Source organism: Lathyrus oleraceus, chromosome 4 (assembly GCF_024323335.1).
Source record: "Lathyrus oleraceus cultivar Zhongwan6 chromosome 4, CAAS_Psat_ZW6_1.0, whole genome shotgun sequence".
Classification (NCBI taxonomy): domain Eukaryota; kingdom Viridiplantae; phylum Streptophyta; class Magnoliopsida; order Fabales; family Fabaceae; genus Lathyrus; species Lathyrus oleraceus.
In genome coordinates, this window is record NC_066582.1 from 50814906 (window position 1) to 50838389 (window position 23484).

General features: G+C 39.1%; 1 protein-coding gene across 1 annotated transcript; it reads left to right on the forward strand.

The window, feature by feature from the left end:
- The first annotated feature begins 11871 nt into the window (after positions 1-11871).
- On the forward strand, positions 11872-12474 carry LOC127135968 (uncharacterized). The gene has a single exon (XM_051062585.1). The coding sequence runs from the start codon at positions 11872-11874 to the stop codon at positions 12472-12474; it is 603 nt and encodes a 200-aa protein (XP_050918542.1).
- Positions 12475-23484: the final 11010 nt, after the last annotated feature.

Sequence of the window (23484 nt, forward strand, 5' to 3'; positions counted from 1 at the left end):
CTGGAATGGGGTGAATGTGCTCTTAACCTTGCCATTGAGGGGCTAAGGTGAAGCAGATGAAAGGATGAAGTGAGGATGAGACCTCACAGCTCTTATCCCTGGCCTGGGAGAGCTCAAGACAAGAATGTGTGGGTTCAGAAAGTGGGAACCCTTCTACACATTTGATACTGACTCAACTGTGCAGTTGCACAAGATCTTGGGTTTGTATCTGCAATGCATCAACACAGTGGTGTGAGCAAAGCAAATGACACACTGAATAGTGGGGGATAGATTGCATATCCCTACCTTCCACCAATTGCCTCTTCACTTAGGAGGACTTTGACTCTATGCAAGGACAAAAGTAAACATCCACAAACATTGCCTCTTAAGGAGGACTTCAGACAGTTGCCTGGCCAAGTAACAGGCCAGGTCTTCCAGACTACATGAAGACAAAGAGACATACCTCAATGCAAATTGCTTATACAAGCAAAGCAAAGCAAAAAGTTCACAAGGAACTAAGCAACTAAAGCACCTGAAACAGTCAAGCAGATGTTAGTATACCACTTCAGACAAAGCAGACAGGAACAGATACCAACAGTCAATTAGAGGCACATGGATGTGCAAAGCACAAGGCTTAGGGCATGTGAGCCAAGCCACCTACAAAACAAAGAGGTTAGACAATGATACTTGAGTAAGCTCAATCAAATTAATTGGTCTCATTGGTCATTTGATGGTCAACCTGAAATCACAAACTCAAAGGTGAGTAACAGGACCACTAGGGCTAGCCTAGGGTCAAAAGTGAATGAGAAAGTCCAAACAGCAAGGGGTAAGTATCCAAAATCATGTTCAAACAATTAGGAAACAAAACCAATTGGGTTCACATTCATATCAATCATCATCATCATTTCATGAACCATTTAGGTCAAAACATGGCAAACAGAAGCTCATAGAAGTCAACAGCAAGACTTGCATCAAAAGCAATCTAAACATTTTCCAAAAATCATCAAATAAATCATGACCAAACCTAACACATAGCATGGTAAGCATGTCAAATTTCATCCCATTTGGGCAAGTGGAAGGTAGTCAAATAAAATCATAAAGTCAAACCAAGTTCAAGCAAGCACAATGAAAGTCAACAAACATGGGTCAACTTCAAAAAATCATATCAAATTGAAAACAGAAGAGAAATGAATGAGATTAACACCAATGCAAAGCTTGAGATGTCTAGTTATCCCATATGAAATTTCATGGTCATACAATATGTTATGAGAATTTCCCAAATGATTTGGCAACATGTAGCACAAAAAGTCAACCATGGACTAGGCAGGGAAGAAAAATCACAATCAAATGGAAAATTGCACAATTAATTCCAAGAAAATTCATACGCAAACTAGACATATGATAGATGATTCATGCAAAATTTGGGGTCAATTGGATGTAAGGAAGCATGTGAACAAAAAATGGGAAAATGCATATCATTCATGTGGCAACAAATGTAACACACAACTTCAGAAAATCATAACTCTCAATCCACAAATGATAAATGCACAAACTTTATATGGAAATGAAGGTGAATGAGTCTAGTTTCATCACAAAAAATTTCAAGGTCACAGGATGCAACATGAGTATTTCACAAAAGGAATGGCACAATGTATCAATTATGCATACATGTCAAGAAAATAATTATCAATTAAAATTCAGCCAATGGAAAATTAATTAAAAATCACAAACAAATACTAGACACTCTCATGGACATGATGCAAAAAAAATCAGAATTTTTGGAGTTGAAATGAATTAAAAATAAATTTGGCAAGTTGAGGAATAAATTGAGTGCAACATGAACAAAAGGCATGGCAATGAGTCAAACATTAGTCAACAGAATGGCAAATGTGTAAATAAGCTTTTCATTTAATAAAACGCTGCGCATCATAGGGACACGGGAAATGTTGTGGTTGGCCCAATCTCAATGAAACAGTACCACGAAGAACAACAGCCAATCAACAATGTTTCTGGGCAAAGTTCCAAGCAACTAGGGTTTTGACATTTACAGCAACATTCAGCATTCAACATTCATAGTTCATCATTTAAATCATCAACACATGAACAAACATCATCAACCAATACTCGTGGCCATGAAGTATCACTATCATGCAATATTAATCAACAATAAAGCACACATAATCGAGGGAAATTCTGGGCAGGGTTATGTTCAAACAACAGCACAGCATCATGTTCATCATGCAATCAAAGAAAATCGAAATGCCCAGAAATTAAAATCAACTAAACCAAAAGCTTCATTCAAACATGGTGATGACAAAACCAAGCATAGTTTTCAGTATAAAACATCCTGGAATGAGATTCGAGCAAAAGAACATATGTGCATGAAACTTAAATCACAGATTTCTTAAAAATTAAGCAACCAATTCATGTGAGACAAAGTGCATAGGCTTCAGCATGTTAAGACCTACATTAAACATGTGATGGTTTGGCAAAATGAGGGATTCGAAAAAATACCAAGTTGAAGAGCAGAAGAAGATGCAGTGGTGTATTGATGGTATCGTGTTGAAACAGATGGCCTTGATGCTCTACAATGATGGAATCTTGAGGTGGTTTGGCTCAAAGGTGCATGGAGCTCTTCAAATCGCCTTTCACCATTGTTGGTAGCTTGAAGATGCAGAACCAGGACAGGCTTTACAGCAAGGAATTGATGATGAAATTGGGCTCAGAAATATGTCTAGATGAAGAAACAATCAAGGTTTGTTCAAGGGTCTTTGGTGTTTTGCTCTGAAATTCTGCTCTTGCCAAAATGCACAATGGGAGAGTGAGAGGTTTTTTTGTGTCTTTTGACAGAGAAATAGCCAAGTGAGGGCCATGTCAATCCAGGATTTTTTGCTGCAGTGTTGTGACAGGTTTTAGAAGAGAAATGCCAAGAGTGTGTGGTTTGTGTTTGGTGGTTGTATTGGCAAGGCAGGTTTTTTCTGAATAGGCAAAGCAAATAGCAAGGGTGAGGTTTGAGAATGCTACTGGTTTTTCATGGCAGAAAAATATGATGGAAGTGGTTGGTCTGTGGCTGCCACTGCCTTTTGTTGACAGGAAAATGGGAATGGCCAATGTGCTGTTCTATGTGATTTTGCCAGATTTTTTCTTTTGGTATTTTGGACCAGGTTTTGACAGAAAAAATGCAAGGCAAGGTTTGGTGCTGCTTGAGTTTAGACAGATGAATCTTGGCCAAGAATGAAGTGTTTTTAGGGAATGGAAAGTCTGTTCTTTTTGCTGCAGTTTTTCAGGGCAGGTGTGTTTCTTTTTTGACAGCCTTGGCAATTTGAGGAATGCATCTCTAATGAGAGGGAGTGAACCATCCTTTTTTGCTGTCAAAGGTGTTAGCTGTGTTCATGATGACAGAAAAAATCATGATGCATGAGGTCTGCTGTGTTATGCAGCCAATAGCCCCCAAATGACAGAAAAAATTTTATCCATAAAATCTGCTATGTCATATGGTACAAGTATGGTATGGAGGTATGGTTGTTCTCTTTTTTTTTTGAAATGCAAGGCAAGTGAGCTTTTAGAATAAGAATGCAATAATCAATTTGCCTTGGCCAAAAATGTTTCTTTTGTGTGATGCTGCCATCCTGCTACTACTTGTTTCATGACAGGAAGTACACCCTTACCATATGCTGTTGAGTGTTGCTTCTATTTCAAGCAATATCTTGCAGTTTTTAGTGGAGGTCCATGCCAAGTGAGAGAGTGAACATTTGTGCATGTGTGTGTTGGTTGTGATGGCTGCAACTTCATTTCTGCTGTCATAGTACAAAGTAAAGTGTGGAGGTATGGATGGATGTGGTTGCTTTTGTCCTTTTGTCCCAAAATTCAAGTGAGCAAGCATGGCTTCTTTTCTGAGATTTTAGGTTGCTAAGATGTGTTCAATTGACAGAGAATAGCCTCCAAAAACTCTGTTTTGGTGAGTACAAATCATGGTATGGTGGATAGCATGGAGTGGTATGGTGAACTTGTACTTTCATCCAAATTTCAAACAAGTTAAAGAATGGCTTCATGTACTGCATAATTGAGCTTGCAAACACCTTTTAAATGACTTTTTTGAGCTGTTCCAATTGGCCAAATGTGAAAAAAGTGTTTATATCAAAAAGTCAACTCTTGGTCAAACTTGCATTTAAATGAGGAAAGTCAAAATATGCCATTTTGATTGGTGAAGTTTTGGCTCATGAAATTTATATTTTTGGAAAGAGGGGATCAAATGTGACTTGTAGGAAAAAACCCCACCAAAATTGGCCAAACGGTTTGGGAGATATGGCCCTTTGAAGTTCAAGATTTTCTGAAATCGATTCGATCATAACTTGCCAACCACACATGGGAATTGAGAGTTCTAGGACTTTTTGGAAATGGGAGAACAAGATCTTCAACTTTCATGTTGGGCAAAAATTCATTTGAGGCTTGTATCATGATGTAAGTTTGAGGATCAAAACTTTCCATTTTTGGTAAGTTTCAGTTACAGGCCCAGTTTCCATTTTGGGAAATTTATGATCTGGCTTCAAATTCTTCCATGATGGTGTTTGGCATGATGTATGATGACTATTTGGACATGAATGAACTCTCACAAACCAATTCCAATCAGCAAATCACTGATTAAATGGACAGTTGACCAACAGTTGACTTTTAGGGTTTCTGACTGATTATGCATTGACTGATGAATTCCAAACCCTGATTCCTTGAGAACTTGACTTCAAATGATGTCCCAAGTTGTATGAACTCTTGATTATTGACCATGGTGCCCAAATTCCACAAGGATGACCACCATCCACTGCTTTGACTGACAGTTGACTTTTTTAGGGTTTTTGACTGTCTGTGTGTGAACTGATGACCTCTGAGCCTTCAACCCTTGCCTTGAACACTTCAAATGGACCACCAAGCCATGTGAACTTGTTGCACAAACCCTAGGGGCTTGGTTCAATTAGAAATTCCTTTGCTCGCTTGGCTGACTGATCAGGAGATTAGCTTGACCTAATTCTTGATTGCTTGCTCTTGAAGCAACTGAGGGACAATGCAAATGCTATGCAATGGATCATGATATGCCATGACCTAATATGAAAATGTATGTATAATGATAGGTGCAAATTTGAGGTGCTACACATACCATCTCTTGATTTTGTCTCAGTAATTTGAAGATGGGTTTGCAGGTAGCAGTCAAGTGTGGAATGAATCGGGCAATGTAATTCGAGTGCCCCAAGAAACCTCTGACTTCTTTCTTGTTTATTTCAGTACCCAGATTTACAATTTCAATTGATTCCTCATGCGGCTGTATAGTCTTTGCTTCTTGCAGTAGTCGGGCAAGTTCTCCAGGGACTTCACAATCTTCCTCGCTTCCATCCTCGGCTTGGTAGATCGGATTTTCAAAGTCATAATGAACAGTAGCAGAGTCATTACCAACAGGATCCAGAGTGGATATGGATCGGCAAATTGTTACGTGAGTGTGTGCAAGAAACATAGCTTGTTTGAAAAATGACAGGAAAGATAAAGAGCGCAATATTTGAATGCAAAAAGTCCATTGATCTATTGAATATGAATATGCTTATGAAAATGACAAACCCCTAACAAATTAGCCATTGTGCCTCGGGCATAGACACAATGCTTTAAGAAGTTTGATTGTAAAAGAAAATTAAAATTTGCAATTCTAGAATAAACAATAACAATTACTCCTGACTAAAGGAAATCGGGATAATGTCTTCAGTCTTCCAATTGTTGAGTTCGTCACCAATTGTTGGGAAAATCCAGCTATCCAAGTCGCAATCACTATCAGCATCTTCCATAGCATTAATCTGATTTTTGACTATCTTTCCAGAGTTAAACCCCAGGCCAGCTTTATCAGACTTGTACGGTACATTGATCAGTTGACCCCAACCAGCACGATCACCATTTTCAATCGCGGCTTGAGCATCTTTCAGAGAGATCATGACAGGGGGAGCACGAACAACCTTGGGCACAAGGGGAGTTGGCTTAAGGACAGGACTGGGTGGAGGAACCACTTCAAATGACTGAGAAGGAGTCTCAAAGAATTCACCATCCATCTCGACGTATTTGAAGGCTTGCACACTACTGACAATATACTCTTCTTCTCCACATACAGTGACAACCATGCCTGCTATTGGATACTTCAGCTTTTGATGAAGCGACGAAGCTACCGCACCTGCCCCATGGATCCAAGGGCGCCCCAACAAGCAGGAGTAGGCGGGACGAATGTCCATCACGTGAAAGGTAGTGTTGAAGACTTGAGGTCCTATCTTGATAGGGAGAACCACTTCACCATAGACAACACTCTTCGCACCATCGTAAGCACGCACCACAACATCACTAGGTTTCAGTTCAATGCCTTTGTAGTCAAATTTATCGAGTACAGCTTTCGGGAGCACATTCAAGGAAGAGCCGTTGTCGATCAACACGTGAGCCAGGGTGATCCCCTCACACTCGATGGAGATATGCAGAGCTTTATTGTGATTCTTTCCTGCTGGCGTCAGGTCAGCATCGGAAAAGCCTAGGCCATTGTCAACAGTCAAATTAGCAACATAATGTTCGAATTGATCGACGGATGTTTCTTGAGGCACATGAGCGGTCTTCAAGAATTTCATCAATGCATTGGCATGGGATTCAGAGGATAATAACAAGGACAACATTGAGATTTTAGACGGAGTATGCCCCAATTGTTCCACTACATCAAAATCGCTCTTACGGATGATTTTCAGCATCTCTTCCATTTCCTGTTTGGCAACATCTTCAGAAGTAACTTCGACCGATGTCTCTGACTGAGGAGGATTGACTGGTCTTTTTCCTCGAATTTCGGGAGCGGGAGGTGAGATTTCTGGGGAGTAGATCCTTCCACTTCGAGTAACTTTACTAGTCCCCACAATATCATTAGGATTAGCAGAACTACCAACTTGCTTTATGCCATGGATGTAAACGTCGCCTCCATAGTTCCACGGAATAGCTTTGCTGGAGGAATATGGCACGGGGCCAGGTGCGGTAATAATCAGGGGAGCCACTTTGGGCTCAGCGGTAATCTTCACAGGCACTCTAGTAGCGGTAATCTTCACTGGAGCTTTGGACCTAGCAATCACAGATACCTCTTCAATAGAGTTGTCCACCTTAGGAACCCTTTCAAATAGAATTGTACGATCATCCATCAGCCGTTGAATGTCGTTCTTCAACTTCAAACAATCATTGGGTCGGAGTACACAGAGATCGCAATCTTCAGCACAACCTGGAAATAAACCAGCTTGCAATAAATTCTTCTTAACGATCAGGAGAGGAGATGCTAAATCAGCAACGTCAGTAACGTGAGAATTGTCGTCCACAACATTAACATTCTGGTCATGATTAGGCATAGGTGCTGTGATGACATTGGGGGTCGCCGGAGGATCAAATTCAATTTCTCCAGCGTCGATCATATCCTGAATCTTGTTCTTCAACAACCAGCAATCATTCGTATCATGCCCGGGGCTATCGGAGTGATAGGCACACCTGGCGTTGGGATTATAACGAGGAGAAGTAGTGTTGGGATTTGCAGGAGGGCCTCTGAGGGTAATCAAATTGGCCTTTAACATACTCTGCAGTGCTTGGGTTAAAGTCATATTGATCTTGGTAAACTGTCTTCTCGACCTGTCTTGTCTGTGTTGGAAGTTCTGAGATGGCGGTGCGGCAATTGTAACTGCCCCAACAGTATGGTCACGATTCTTCTTGTTATGCTTCCTCTCACTGTACACAGCATTTGATTCACTCTTTCCCTGATAGGACTTTTTGGTGCTTGCAGAAGTAGCTGCCTGTATCTTTCCACTTCGAATGCCGCTTTCAACCCGTTCACCTGTCAAGATAAGTTCAGTGAAACCTGACGAGGAACTTCCCAGTAGATGGCTGTAGAATGGGCCAGTCAGTGTACCCATGAACATGTCCACTAACTCTCGATCAGTCATAGGGGGTTTGACTCTGCCAGCCAAATCTCTCCACTTTTGAGCATATTCTTTGAAACTTTCTTTAGAGCCCATAGTCATATTTTGTAGCTGTAGCCGAGTAGGCGCTAACTCAGAATTATACTGGTAGTGCTTGTAGAAAGCTGTTGCTAAATCAGTCCATGTGCGGATGTTAGAGCTCTCAAGCTGATAATACCACTCTAACTGTGTGCCAGACAGACTCTCTTGGAAGAAATGGATCCACAGTTTCTTATCAGTAGTGTGCGGCTGAATCTTTCTCACATAAGCCCTTAGATGCATCTGAGGACAAGAGGCACCATCATACTTAGTGAAAATGGGAACCTTGAATTTGCGGGGAATGACCACATCAGAGACCAGACCCAAGTTTTCGAAATCCAGACCGGGCACTTTCTGCCCCTCCATAGCTAGCATACGTTCTTCCAGCAACTTGTACTTATCATCCTTCGGAGAGTACTGTTCATGTTCATAATCTTCATCGTCGTCCTCAGAATTGACGAGATTAGGATTCTCATCTTCCGAATCATTCTCGGTCTCTTCTTCTGAATCCTTCAGAATTCTAATCTTGACTCCTGTAACCTGTCCCTTAAGCCTTCTCCCCGGTTGATGTAACCCACAGGTTTCTGGTCCTTCTTCTTCTCCATCAAAAGAGCTTTCAGTTCTTCCTGCCCCTTAGATAAGCTCAGCATCATTTCCTGGAATTGAGCATTCTGGGCCTGGAGATCTTTGACAGTTTGTTCGAGAGCCATTGTTCAATCTGTTTGAATCTGCTGGAATCTGTTTGATAGGAAAATCGTGAGAACACTGATCCTTTAGAATACCTGTTATGCGATGCAATGCAATGTATGAAATGTTTTCAAGGACTTTCGGGATTTAACTTTGCATAAACTAACAAAAAGAGCTTTTTTTTTCTTTTCTCTTTTGTTTTTGCTTTTGTTTTTGTTTTTTTCTGTTTTTTTTTAGCAGAGTTAAATCCCTAAATCCTTGAAATGGTTAGTACAATGCCATGATGTTATGATGTTATGTTGTTATAATGTCATGTTGTTAGATAAATAGCAAGCACAAGCAAGTCACACAACAATCACCCCTAGGTTTTAAGGCTTGCGTGAGTTCCATAGGTAAATACCCTCCCCACTGAAGTTTGGTTGGTTCAACCTGTCTTAGAATAGTAACCGGGTTCTAGAAGGATCTCAAATCATTGACCTTTCCTTAAGTCCACTTCAGTGCAACACCAAGTGGTTGACCGAAGCTTCCCTAAAGTCCAATCTCAAAGAGTGTAGTATCAAGTCTCAACCAACTCCAGTCGGAACCGAAGCCAGTTATCTCACTACTTTCTAATGGCCAGGATGAGTCAATTAGGGTTCTAAAGGTCTGGTTAATGCTTTTATGACACCACGCGAATGCCAAATATTTCCTCAACTAACATGAGGAACATCAGGACATCCAAAGTGCCACATTAACCGTAGCCATCATTTTGACCATTCCAGTATACGCCGGACAGTCGCGATGATCTCTTGCTACTTACCTAAGGTACACTAGATCCGGGTGTAGGATCTTTCACTCAAGCATAACATACCCAAGCAATCCCTTAAAAATAAATCAGACAAATTGAATAAGTGATCTTGTTTTTAAGGTAACCTCTCTTTTTAAATATTTAGGTTCCCCAGCAGAGTCGCCAGTTCTATCATACGGTGAACTGGACTTTTTGTGTTTTTTATCGCAATGTCGCGGTTAGCAAGAGTCGCCACCGACTTTTCTTTTATCCAATAAGGAAAGGTGGAAAAGAACAGGAAAGACCTTAGTTTAGATTTTGGATTCGGGAGGTACATTATACAAAGGGAAGGTGTTAGCACCCTTTGTATCCATGGTTATCCATGGGCTCTTAATTGCTCGATCACTTATATTATTTTTGTCTAAAAAAGTGTTTGTGAATTGTTTGGAAAATTGTTTTGAAAAGAGAATTTAACTTCGTAATGATTCTTGTATGAATGTATACAAAGTGGTTATCCCGTTTTAGTTTTGAAAATTGTTTAGAAAAATATAACTCGGTAATGATTCTAGTATGAATGTATACCAAGTGGTGATTTTCTAAAGGCATTTTGAAAGGTGTGAGGTGCAAAAAAAAATGTTTTAAGTTGTGAGCCAGCAATTAAGAGTTATACCGACCCAAGGTCTTTACGGGCATTTCCTATCCTTATGAGGGTAAAACTGTCCTTATTATTGAGAAATAAGTAGTTTTATCCTTTGGATGTAAAAGGGTCATCGTAGGGTCATCGATTGGTCATTGAAGGCAACAGTTATGAGGATACCTTAGCATTCGAAGGGACTATCATCATTTAACCGTAGGCAACATCGGAGGGTCATCGAGGGACAAAGTTGTATATTCGAAGGCAACATCCGAGGGACTATAATTTATTTTATGATGATTTAACCGAAGGGTCTTTGCTAAGGGTATCCCCACGTTCGCGGGACATGACCGTAATATCGTAATCGTAAGGCAACAAAGAGAGGTCCAAGATCACTTATTCAAAGGCAAAGTTTTACAATTAATTATATAATTAGGATGAAACTCCACATTAAAATTATTAAAAATAATATATTAAAAAATTAATACATTAGAAATTAATACATTAAAAAATTAATTTAGGGTGAAACTCCACAAGGGTATCCCACAAATAAAGTGGAATACCTAGCCAATAACCTTTTCCTGGGATATGTGAACCTTTACGAAACTCAAAAAAAGAAACATGTTAGAACACCAAATCAGGGTGCAATCGAAGATTACACCGGAGAAATATCACAACAATAAATAGGATAGGATGAATAATGCATGGCTATGATAAAAACATAAAAAAAAACAAACTAGAAGAATCAGGTACTGTCTCGTTCGCCTCTGCCTCGCCTAGCGAAGGCCACGGATTTTGAATTTGAAAACAGCCCCATGTTAGGAACTTTGAATTTTATGGCATTTTATCACAGGAATAACATGGTCAAACATTCAGGGTATTCAGGCATATTTAAATTCCCATACGAAAGCAAATTATATATCAACATTTAATCATGATGCATTATATATGTAGATATGGCCAATTGAAAGTATAAACAATAGAGATACGCAAACCTGTTTGCCAATTCAAGGTTGAAGGGATTGACCACTTGTAGTATCGGAATAAGTTAGGCAGCGGGAATTGGACGGCGATGGCTTCGGTGCAGATGGGCTGCCTTCAGGGTTTCTTTACTCTGAATTCTCCGGGTAGGCAGGGTTCCTATGCCAAAGTTTCTATCCGTCCTTCTCTGTTCTCTCTCTTTCTTTTTCCTCAAGGTTTTGTTCCAAGGAAACCTCAGAGTGTTTTGCTTCTCTTCCTTCTTTCTCCAGTGAATCTCCCAGTGTAAACTCCAAGTCTCCCTCCCCCTACTGAAACTTCAGTATTTATAGACTAATTTCGTGGGTAATGGGCTTGGAATGAGGGAGACCCAAGTCCAAAATAATTTGTTATATTTTATTTATTTATTTATTTTAATTATTTAATTAATTAATTAATTAATTAATTAATTAATTAATTAAAAAAAAATTTCTCTCTTTTTTTTTCTTTTCTTTTTTTTTTTTTTTTTTTTTTTTTTTTTTTTTTTTTTTTTAGGAAAAATGATGGGTAATTTTTGGGGTATGACAAAGGGCATATATGATTTAAAGGGTGCTCAAGCATGGCTAAGAGAGATCCAGAAGATTTTCCGAGTGATGGCTTGTACTGAGGAACATAAAGTATTGTTTGGTAATCATATATTGTCATAGGAAGTTGAAGATTTGTGGGATAATGCACATTAGAGACTAGAGGTTGTTGGTACTGAGATTACTTGGGTTGTGTTCAAAGTGTATTTTCTAGAGAAGTAATTTCCCGAATACATGCGCATTAATAAGGAAATCAAGTTCCTTGAGCTAAAACAAGGAAATTCGACAGTTGTTGAGTATGCTGCGATGATTGAGGAGTTGGTCAAGTTTTATCAACATTATACCGGTGTGACTGCTAAGGGGTCGAAGTGTGTCAAGTTCGAGAGCGGCTTGAGACCCAAGATTAAGCAAGGTATTGGGTATCAAGAGATTCTCCAGTTTTATGTGCTAGTGAATAAATGTAGAATATACGACGAGGGCAGTAGAGCTCGATTTTCTCACTATAAGAGTTTTAGTGGGAAGAAAGGGAAGGATCAGAATCGTGGGAAATTTTTTCAAGCTCCAACTGACAAAGGGAAGCAGAAGGCTGGTCATAAGGCTATAGGTGGGAAAGAGCGAAGTGGGAGAGGCATTCCTACTTCTGTAAGATGTTTCAAATATGGTGAGTTTGGACATCATGCTCATGAGTGCAAGAGTACAACTGTGAATTGCTTTAAGTGTGGGAAGCCATGTCATCGAGCTACTGACTGTAGGAGTAATAATCCGACTTACTTTAATTATGGAGAGCAGAGTCATATTAGCACTCAGTGTGGGAAGCCTAATAAGGCTCAGTCTTAAGTGAAATTTTTTGCTTTGAGTGGAGCATAGACTACTGCATCTGATAACCTGCTTAGAGGTACATGCTTTATCAATAATATTCCTTTGATTACCATTATTGATACAGGTTCAACACATTCATTTATATCTGTTGAGTGTGTGTCGAGGCTGAATTTGGAAATGTCTGCTATGAGTGGTAGCATGGTCATTGATACCCCAACTAATGGTTTGGTGACTACTTTGTTAGTGTGTTTGAATTGTCCTTTGACAAACTTCGAGAGAGATTTTGGGATTGACTTAACGTGTTTGCCTCTAAGTCAACTTAATGTTATTCTGGGAATGAGTTGGTTGGAGTTCAACCGTGTGTTTATAAATTATTTTGATAAATCAGTAAAGTTTCTTGAATCCGGGGAGAGTACGAATTCGAGTTTCATGATTGCGAGACATGTAGAGATGTCATTAAGAGAGAGTGCTGTTAGTTGTAATTTTAAGTGTCGGGTTTTTGTTATCGTATCCACAGGGATTGTAAGATATCACCACCGTTCGATGGTTGTATTAATCTTAGCTTAAGTAACAATAGGGTTTTGGTTGGTTGTCACGTTATCTTGCATAAAAAGGTAATAAATTGCGGTAAAAGTTATGGTTTGAATAAATGAGAAATATTGCCAAAGTTAGGGTTCGATGATCACTTTGCATGTATTTGTTCGGTCAACACTCTTATAAACTCCTTTAGATGATAAATCATTTCACAAGGTCCTCCCAATATGTTTCTCTCGAACACACATTGTGAGTTTTCCCATTTTGATCCATTGTTTCTCTCGAACACAATCTATCAAAATGACAACTTTTTGGTTCAACCTTATAGTGAACAAAATCATTCATTACTATCTCTAGCTAACAAACAAGATTGGATGAAAACCTAGGTCAAGAGTTGGTAAACATCTCTCGATCATAAACCAACACAAAGAGTTTTAAATAGAAACAAAGTTTTCATCATATATTCACCATTAAAGAGTTTACACATGAAGATCCTTACATTTACACACAAAGCTAGTAATCACCTACATCTAACCTTGACAAATGGAGGACTTAGCTACTCATTTTCATGGTAGCTTGGTCGGCAAGTTTCGGAAGAAGGTTGATCAACATCCAAGTCGGATAATCGATATTGGATGGGAATCCACCTTCTTTTTGTAGAAGATGTAAGAACAAAAATAGTTCTACAATAGATTCCATGATTTTGATGATAACAAAGGATGAAACCAAAAATGGCACCCTAACGAAAAGTTTCTAAGTGTGCAGGGTTCTAAAGAAAGAAGAAATAAATCTGATGATGTCATCAGATGCACAACAAGATCAGATGCAAAATCTCAAGTATCAGAAGCATCTAAAGTGGAATCTCGTTTCAAGAAGCTCTGACTCTGGACAAAACTGCAAGTATCAGAAGCATCTGTATATGAAGTAAAGTCTAGAAGCTCTGACTCTGAACAAATGCCTTCTGTAAAGTCTGAAGTTATCAAGCGTCATCTGAACTTTCAAGAGATAACATCAGAAGCAAGTTTCTCCAGATACACAAAGACTCTAATCAGAATTGTTAATCATGATGAAGTAACGTTTAAGCCAAGTTAAAGTTCTGCAAATGGATTTCCTCAATCAGAAAAGAGACGTTAATCTCCACTTCCAAGAGAGAAGTTACTAATTGTGGTAAGTAGTCACTTCCAAGTGAAAAAGTCTACTGCAGAAGCTATTAATGGAATGGCGTAATTACATCTCAATATCCAACAGACTCAATGCTACTTCAACTCTACTTCAACTCCTATAAATAGAGAAGAAATCTCATTCAGTACACATGAAGAAATCACTAGCCAAAACTATACTGAAATCATATCACGCTCAAGAAAAACATCTTTGTTCTTCAAAGATTTTCACTAAGCTGTTGCTTATCAAGTGAAAAATTTGTTCTTAAGTTTGTAATATTTGCTTTCTTAGAAGCACTCTAGATTACACATCTTGTATCTTATTTTTATTTGATTTCCTCAAGTGACTCTTTGTAGTCTGTAGACTTGAGAGGACTAAGAGATTTTCTTCTCTCTTAGGGGTTGTTTGTAATCTTTCAAGATTAGTGAATTAAGTCCTTGTTGAAGGCGAAATCACCTTGGCCGGGTGGACTGGAGTAGCTTTGTGTTATAAGCGAACCAGTATAAAATCTTTGTGTGATTTCATTTTGCAAAAGCGCTTATTTTTCAAACAATTCAAACCCCCCCTTTCTTGTTTTTCTCACCTTCAATTGGTATCAGAGCTCCGGCTCTGTTATTGATTTTCAAATCAAACACTTAACCGTGTAGAGAGATCCAGTGCGAGAAAAACAAATGGCCCACTCAAATGAGAAAGATTCTTACAATGCCAAGCCTCCTGTTTTTGATGGAGAAAAGTTTGATTACTGGAAAGATAGAATCGAAAGTTTCTTTCTGGGTTATGACGCTGACCTCTGGGACATTGTCACAGATGGATACAAACCTCCAACCTTAAATGGAGCTGAAGTTCCCAGAAGCAAAATGTCAGAAGATCAGAAACGTGAGTTCAAAAATCATCACAAGGCCAGAACAATACTTCTAAATGCTATATCTTACAACGAATACGAAAAGATCACCAACAGAGAGACGGCTAAAGATATACTTGACTCTCTGAAGATGACCCATGAAGGAAACTCCCAAGTCAAGGAGACGAAGGCTCTGGCGTTGATCCAGAAATATGAAGCCTTCAAGATGGAAGATGACGAAGCTATAGAAGCTATGTTTTCCAGATTCCAAACTCTTATTGCAGGTCTTAAAGTGCTAGACAAGGGATATACGACTGCAGATCATGTTAAGAAGATTGTCAGAAGTCTGCCAAAGAAATGGAGACCAATGGTTACTGCTCTGAAGCTATCAAAGGATCTGAACAACATCAGCCTTGAAGAACTTGTTAGCTCTCTCAGAAGTCATGAGATAGAACTAGAGGAGGATGAGCCTCAGAAAAGGAACAAGTCAGTGGCGCTGAAGTCCAGACCTGAAAGACGGAAGTCAGACAGAACCAAAGCTCTCCAGGCAGAAACTGCAGATACTGACGACTCTGAACCTGAAGACTCTGATGATGAAGAAGAACTGTCCTTACTAACCAAAAGAGTTAAGCAACTCTGGAAAAGAAGGAACAACAACAACTTCAGAAGATCAAGACCCAGAGGGGATAGATCAGAGTCAACTTCAAAAGGTAAACCTAATAAAGATATTACCTGTTTTGAATGTAAAGAAACAGGTCATTATAGAAATGAATGCCCCAAGCTGAAGAAAGATAACTCTAAGAAAGAAAGCTTCAAGAAAAATGCCTTCAGAACAAAGAAGGGATTAATGGCGACCTGGGACGATAGTGAATCAGGATCATCAGAATCTGACTCTGATGAACAAGCCAACGTAGCATTTATGGCTACCACATCCAGCAGCTCAGATGAAGAATCTGAAGAGGTATTTTCTGAACTTTCTAGATCTGACTTAGAATCATGTTTATCAGAAACTCTTACCTCTCTTCAGAAATTAAAACAAAAAGTTAAAAGCATTAAAGGCCTTCTTAAAGCAAAATCTGAAGAATGTAGTGAACTTGAGACAACAATTCTAGCACATGAAGATACAATCAAATCTTTAACGTTAGAAAGAGATGGAGCTAAAACAAAAAGCTTAAAATTAGAAGAAGTGTTGTCTCAAGCACCACAAACTTCAAATGAAATTATTTATAAATATGAAGAAGCCTTTCAACAATTTCTGAAGAATGGGATAAATAGGAGTATTATGGCATCCATGATTTATGGAGTAGGTCAGAATAATAAAAGGGGAATTGGGTATGATTCTGATTCTGATAAAACTTCTATCAGTAACCAAATTAAATCACCTTTTTCATACCACTATACACACACACAAGAACACAAATTTAAAAATGCTAGAAGACCCAAAGTTGTAAGAAACTCTGGGAAAACTAATCTGAAAGGACCCAAGAGATTCTGGGTACCGAAAGATAAGATTATCTATGTTGCAGATATCCTATGCAGCAAAGTTCAGACACCAGTCATGGTACCTGGACTCTGGATGCTCGCGACATATGACGGGAAGAAAGTCTATGTTCCAAAGCCTGGAACTTAAAGACGCTGGCTTTGTAGGCTTCGGAGGAGATCAGAAAGGAAGGATCAGAGGCTCCGGAACTATTGGTAATGGTACTCTTCCCTCTATATCTGATGTTCTTTATGTAGAAGGATTAATGCATAACTTGTTATCCATAAGTCAATTAAGTGATAACGGTTATGATGTAATCTTTAATCAAAAAACGTGTAAAGCCATTAATCAGAACGATGGCTCTGTCCTTTTCACAGGCAAGAGGAAAAACAACATTTATAAAATAAATCTTTCTGATTTAAAAGATCAAAATGTTAAATGTTTAATGTCAGTTCACGAAGAGCAATGGGTATGGCATAGACGCTTAGGCCACATTAGCATGAGGAAACTTTCTCAGCTAACTAAACTTGAGTTAGTCAGAGGCTTACCTAAACTGAAGTTTTCTTCAGATGCTCTGTGTGAAGCTTGTCAGAAAGGAAAGTTTTCAAAAACATCTTTTAAAAAGAAAAATGTTGTTTCTACCTCCAAGCCTCTGGAGCTTCTTCACATTGACTTATTTGGTCCTGTGAAAACAGCATCAGTCAATGGAAAGAAGTATGGACTAGTAATCGTTGATGATTACAGCCGCTGGACATGGGTAAAATTCCTAAAGCACAAGAGTGAGTCTCACTCTGTATTCACCAGTTTCTGTTCTAAAGTGCAAAAAGAATTTGACTCCAAAATTATTAGAGTCAGAAGTGATCATGGTGGAGAATTTGAAAATAAAGATTTTGAAGAACTATTTGATTCAAATGGAATATCCCATGATTTCTCCTGCCCTAGAACTCCACAACAAAATGGAGTTGTAGAGAGGAAGAATAGGACACTCCAAGAAATGGCCAGAACCATGATCAATGAAACAAATGTAGCAAAGCACTTTTGGGCAGAAGCTGTAAATACAGCGTGTTACATTCAGAATAGAATCTCTATTAGACCTATTCTGGATAAGACTCCCTATGAACTGTGTAAGGGAAGAAAACCCAACATTTCATATTTTCATCCTTTTGGATGCCTTTGCTTTATATTAAATACTAAAGAACATCTGAACAAGTTTGATTCCAAAGCACAGAAAGGTATTATGTTAGGATACTCAGAACGCTCTAAAGGCTACAGAGTATACAACACAGAAACCAAAATTGTGGAGGAATCAATTCATGTTAGATTTGATGATAAGCTTGACCCTGAAAAGTCAAAGCTAGTTGAAAAGTTTGCAGATTTAGAGATCACTCTGGTAGAATCTGAGAAAACTCCAGAAGCACCTGTCACTCCAGACTCTGAAGAAATTAAATCTCCAGAAATTCCAAGGAAAGTCAAGAGTCGTAGCAACGTATCTGAAGATTTGATTCTGGGAAACAAAGATGAACCTGTTAGAACCAGATCTACCTTCAGAACTTCTGAAGATATTCCTCTGGGACTAGTGTCTCTGATTGAGCCTACGTCCTGTGATGAAGCTCTTCAAGATAATGATTGGGTGGCAGCTATGCAAGAAGAGTTAGATCAATTCTCCAAGAATGATGTCTGGGATCTTGTTCCTAAACCCAGAGGCACTCATGTCATTGGAACCAGATGGGTTTTCAGAAACAAACTGAACGAGAAAGGAGAAGTTGTCAGAAACAAAGCACGACTGGTAGCTCAAGGTTATAGTCAACAAGAAGGTATTGATTATAATGAAACTTTTGCTCCAGTCGCAAGGTTAGAGTCTATTCGTCTTCTTGTATCATTCGCTATTAATCACTCTATAAAATTATACCAAATGGATGTCAAGAGTGCATTTCTAAATGGTTATATTTCAGAAGAAGTGTATGTAAATCAACCTCCTGGTTTTGAAAACTCAAATTTTCCAGAACATGTTTTCAAACTTAAGAAATCCTTATATGGACTTAAACAAGCTCCCAGAGCTTGGTATGAACGCTTAAGTAATTTTCTTCTGGAACAAAATTTTATCAGAGGGAAAGTTGATTCTACACTCTTCTGTAAAAATCATAAAAATGATCTCATGATATGCCAAATTTATGTTGATGACATTATTTTTGGTTCTGCTAATATCTCTGTTTGCCAAGAATTTTCTAAGTTAATGCAGGCAGAATTTGAAATGAGTCTAATGCAAGAACTAAAGTTCTTTCTGGGAATTCAAATCAATCAAACTCCAGAAGTCACGTACATTCATCAAAGCAAGTACATTAAAGACGTTCTAAAGAAGTTTGATATGTCTGAATGCAATTCTGCAAAGACTCCCATGCATCCAACTTGCATTCTGGAGAAGGAAGAGGTAAGCAACAAGGTTTGTCAGAAGCTCTATCGAGGTATGATAGGCTCTCTTCTCTATCTGACTGCTACTCGTCCTGATATTCTCTTCAGCGTCTGTCTTTGTGCCAGATTCCAATCAGATCCTAGAGAATCTCATTTAACAGCTGTTAAGAGAATTCTTAAGTATCTGAAAGGAACTCCTAACCTGGGCCTGATGTATGAGAAAACATCAGAGTATAGGCTTTCTGGTTATTGTGATGCAGATTATGCAGGAGATAGAATAGAACGAAAAAGTACATCTGGAAATTGCCAGCTTCTGGGAAACAATCTAATCTCCTGGGCTAGCAAAAGACAGTCAACTATCGCTCTATCAACTGCAGAAGCAGAATATATCTCAACATCACTGTGCACAACTCAGATGCTCTGGATGAAACATCAGCTAGAAGATCTACAAATCTTTGAGAGTAACATTCCTATCCTTTGTGATAATACTGCTGCTATTTGTTTAAGTAAGAATCCCATTCTACATTCCAGAGCCAAACACATAGAAATAAAACATCATTTTATTAGAGACTATGTTCAGAAAGGGATAGTAACGCTGAAGTTCATTGATACAGAACATCAATGGGCAGATATCTTTACTAAGCCTCTAGCTGAAGATAGATTTCGTTTCATCTTAGAAAATCTGAACATTAAAAATTGTCCTGAGTAAAATTTGGCTCTGAACATGTAAAATGAGACTCTGATAAAAACAAATATACTTCTGCCTCTGACTCTGATACTTCTACCAAGTTAAGAAGATATCTGAGTTAGAAATCTTCAGAAATCCTTTGGTATTCCTGAAGATCAGATACATCAACACGTGGGGAACATGCGTCTAAACCTTAGAACTTCTAGACAGCTGTCAAGAGAAATCAAAGGTCAGAACGCTTGAAATCTCCTCGAGCAGTGTGCTTACTGTTGGGATTAGACATTCATTTATTAGCTATAATCATTTTTCCTCCCCTAGCGTGCAAATCTTGTTTTCTGTTCCAACGCAATTAAATGTGTCGTTTTGCATGTGTTTTTACCCTTAGTATATAAACACTTTTCTCACATTTCACACACTTATCACTCTCACTCACTCTTAAACCCTAAACCCTCTCTCGAAGTTTTCTCTGCAACCTTCTCAGTTCTTCATCATCTTCATCATGAATCCTCAAGAACAAGCAGTTTTTAACTTCTCCCAACAAATGGAAGCTGCTTCTAACCCCCAAACCTCAAACACTCAAACACCCATGGTTGTAGATGTTACCACGACCCCAGTTTACAAAGAACCTCACATTTTGGAACGCGAACAACACATAAACCTTTCAACTCCCTTTGAAGGTTTGGATGTTCTATGTGAATCGCTGGTAGATTTTGAAAATTTGAGAAGAAATGGCATTGATTTAACTGAAGATCTTCGCAAGCAAGGTTGGGAAAACTACTTCAACAGATTGTATGGTCCAATCTATCCTCTTCTGGTGAAGGAGTTCTGGAGATGTGCAGATGCTGATGACCAGTTCATCGTTTCTTTTGTTCTGGGTGTGAAGATTGTCATCACTGAAGCATCAATTGCTTCCTTGCTAAACATGGAAAGAACTGGAGGTAAAAGGATTTACAACATTCCTCCAAGGTCCAAGCGCATCACAGAAGTCATTAACCCTACAATCTTCAAAGCAAACGTTGAAGGAAACCCCTCTAAGAACAAGGAGCTTCATCAGAACCTCCGAGTTTGGCTGAAGATTATTCTGGGAACAATCCATCATCGTCCAGCCTCCAACTCTTCAGATTATATCAACGCTGATCAGAAATGCATCCTCTACTGTATTCAGAAGGGTATTCCGATCAACCTCCCTGTTCTCCTCTTCAGATATCTGAGGGATTCAGTCAGAGAAACCAGGAATAATATGAAGCCCAGATCCTACGTTCCTCTGGGAAGATTGCTCTCTGACATCTTCATTGAGCATGGACTGGTAGATGCTCTGGAGAAGACCAGATGTATGGATGATCTGGCAATTGACGTTGGAAAGCCTCTGAATGCCAAAAATCTGAGGAGTATGGGAATCATCAAAGACATCAGAGTCAAGCCCACTATGAATGTGACCTGGGAAGCTCTGAAGGATCAGAGGAAGATGCCTCATGGCCTTGAAAGGTTCTTCAAGAATGAACCCAGAGATGCCATTGCCATCTACCTTCAGGATCGTCTGGATGAAGGCATTGATGTTTCTGATTTCCGCCTAGAAGACTGTCTGGACTCTGTAGAAGATCTGGTCAGATACAAAAGAGGCCTTTCTGAGAAGAAGATAGCTGAGGAAGCAAGGAAGGCAAAGAAACCCAGAATTGGAGAATCCTCTGGAACCAAAGCTCCTCTGAAAGTCTCTTCTTCTTCTGGTAAGTCCATTCCTCCTGTCTCTTCTGAATCTGTAATGGCTTCCTCTAACCCTCTCTCCTCTCAACCAATATATACCACCTCTGAAATACCACCCTCAATCACCAGAACCTCTCAACCTCCACCTGTTCTAAAAATTGCCCGTAACTTCACAACAACCTCTGACCCTAATCAACTATATCACCACAGCTCTTCATCATCCTCTGAGTATGAATCACCCCCTTACCTTTCCCCTTCTTCTAACCAAGAGTCCTCTGATCATGAGTCCTCTGATCAAGAACACTCTGACCCAAACTCCCCAACAATAGCTGAAATTTATGCTAAAAATTTCGCCCCACAAACTCAAACACAAACTGAAGTAACCTCTCCCCTCCGAACTTCTATTCCACAACAAACAACCACCATTACCTCTGAAAATCAAACTTCCCTTCCACCACAAACAACCACCACACCCTCTGAAACTCAACCATCTGTAATTCGCCCATCTGAACCTTATATCACTCCACCATTAATTCTCGCTGTACCTAGCCCAGACTCTGACCCATTAGATGTAAACCCACTCTATGCTTCATCCCCCAGTCTTCAACCAGACCCAGATTCTGAACTTCAACCAGAAGCAGAATCTGAACCCCAGCCAGAACCAGAAACTGAACCTCAACCTCTAAATCTCAGCCCTCAAAACTCTCCACCTCATTCACCTGAACCTGAACCTAAAATTATCATACCTACCCTTGAGGAGGCCATTATACAGGTTGCAGAATCCTCAGTCCAGAAGATCAAGTCTCTGGCTAAAAATTCTGAAGTCAGTGATGATCCTAAATCTGTTAGGACACACTGGAACAGGGTTATTAGTTGGATGACCTCTGAGTCTTATAGGCTGAAGAGTATCTCTGAACAAGTCAGAAATGGCTACATCAGAGACTCTGAGGAAAGACTTCAAGAGAGACTGGCTAGAGAAGCTGAGGCCAAGAGATTAGAGGAAGAAAGGTTGGCTAAGGAAGCTGAAGAAGAAGCTAAGAGGTTGGAAGAAGAACGCCTGGCACAGGAAGCAGAACTTCTGAGAATTCAGGAAGCTGAAGCCAAGGCTAAGGCAGATGCAGAAGCCCAAGCTGCTGCTGAAGCTGAAACTCAGCAGGCTCTGATTCAGGGGGAGTCTTCCTCTGCGATCCCTCTGATTCTTAACACTCTGAAGGAGATCAAGCAAGATCAGAAAGAGATCAAGCAAGATCAGAGTGAGCTCCGGGCAAGAATGGACAAGCAAGACGCTCTGAATGAAAACCTCCAGAATATGTTTGCTATGCTACTACAGAGACTTCCTCCTCCTCCAAACCCTTAGGCACTTAGGATTTATTTTGGTTGCCTAGTGTTTTTGCTTCTGTCTTTTTCTTTTTTTTAGCTCTGATATTTCTTTGAATCTGTTGTTTTTGACTGCTGTTTGCCTTTGTGCTGTTTAATGAAGTGTTTTTCTCTCTATTATTCTTTTTATTTTTATGCCTTTTTGATTATGCCAAAAAGGGGGAGAAATTATTAAATAGCTCTGATGAAAAATTATGTCTAAAACCTTAAGCATTCTACAACAATTATAGAATTAGTTCTGATATAAATAGCTCTGATTAAATAATAGCTCTGATTAAATAACTCTAACTTTAAAGTTAAGCATTTGCAGAAAGTTTTCAGAAACCTAATTACTTGGAAAAGCTCTGGTAAGAACTTCTGAACTCCCTAGCGCTAACTCAGGGGGAGCTTTTGTTTATCTGATCTAATATTTTTCATGTTTCATCTGATAATTTTATTTGTTTTGTCATCATCAAAAAGGGGGAGATTGTAAGAACAAAAATAGTTCTACAATAGATTCCATGATTTTGATGATAACAAAGGATGAAACCAAAAATGGCACCCTAACGAAAAGTTTCTAAGTGTGCAGGGTTCTAAAGAAAGAAGAAATAAATCTGATGATGTCATCAGATGCACAACAAGATCAGATGCAAAATCTCAAGTATCAGAAGCATCTAAAGTGGAATCTCGTTTCAAGAAGCTCTGACTCTGGACAAAACTGCAAGTATCAGAAGCATCTGTATATGAAGTAAAGTCTAGAAGCTCTGACTCTGAACAAATGCCTTCTGTAAAGTCTGAAGTTATCAAGCGTCATCTGAACTTTCAAGAGATAACATCAGAAGCAAGTTTCTCCAGATA

Excerpts from the sequence above, each read along its gene's own strand:
- LOC127135968 (XM_051062585.1), top strand. The coding sequence starts at position 11,872 with ATGCGCATTAATAAGGAAATCAAGTTCCTTGAGCTAAAACAAGGAAAT.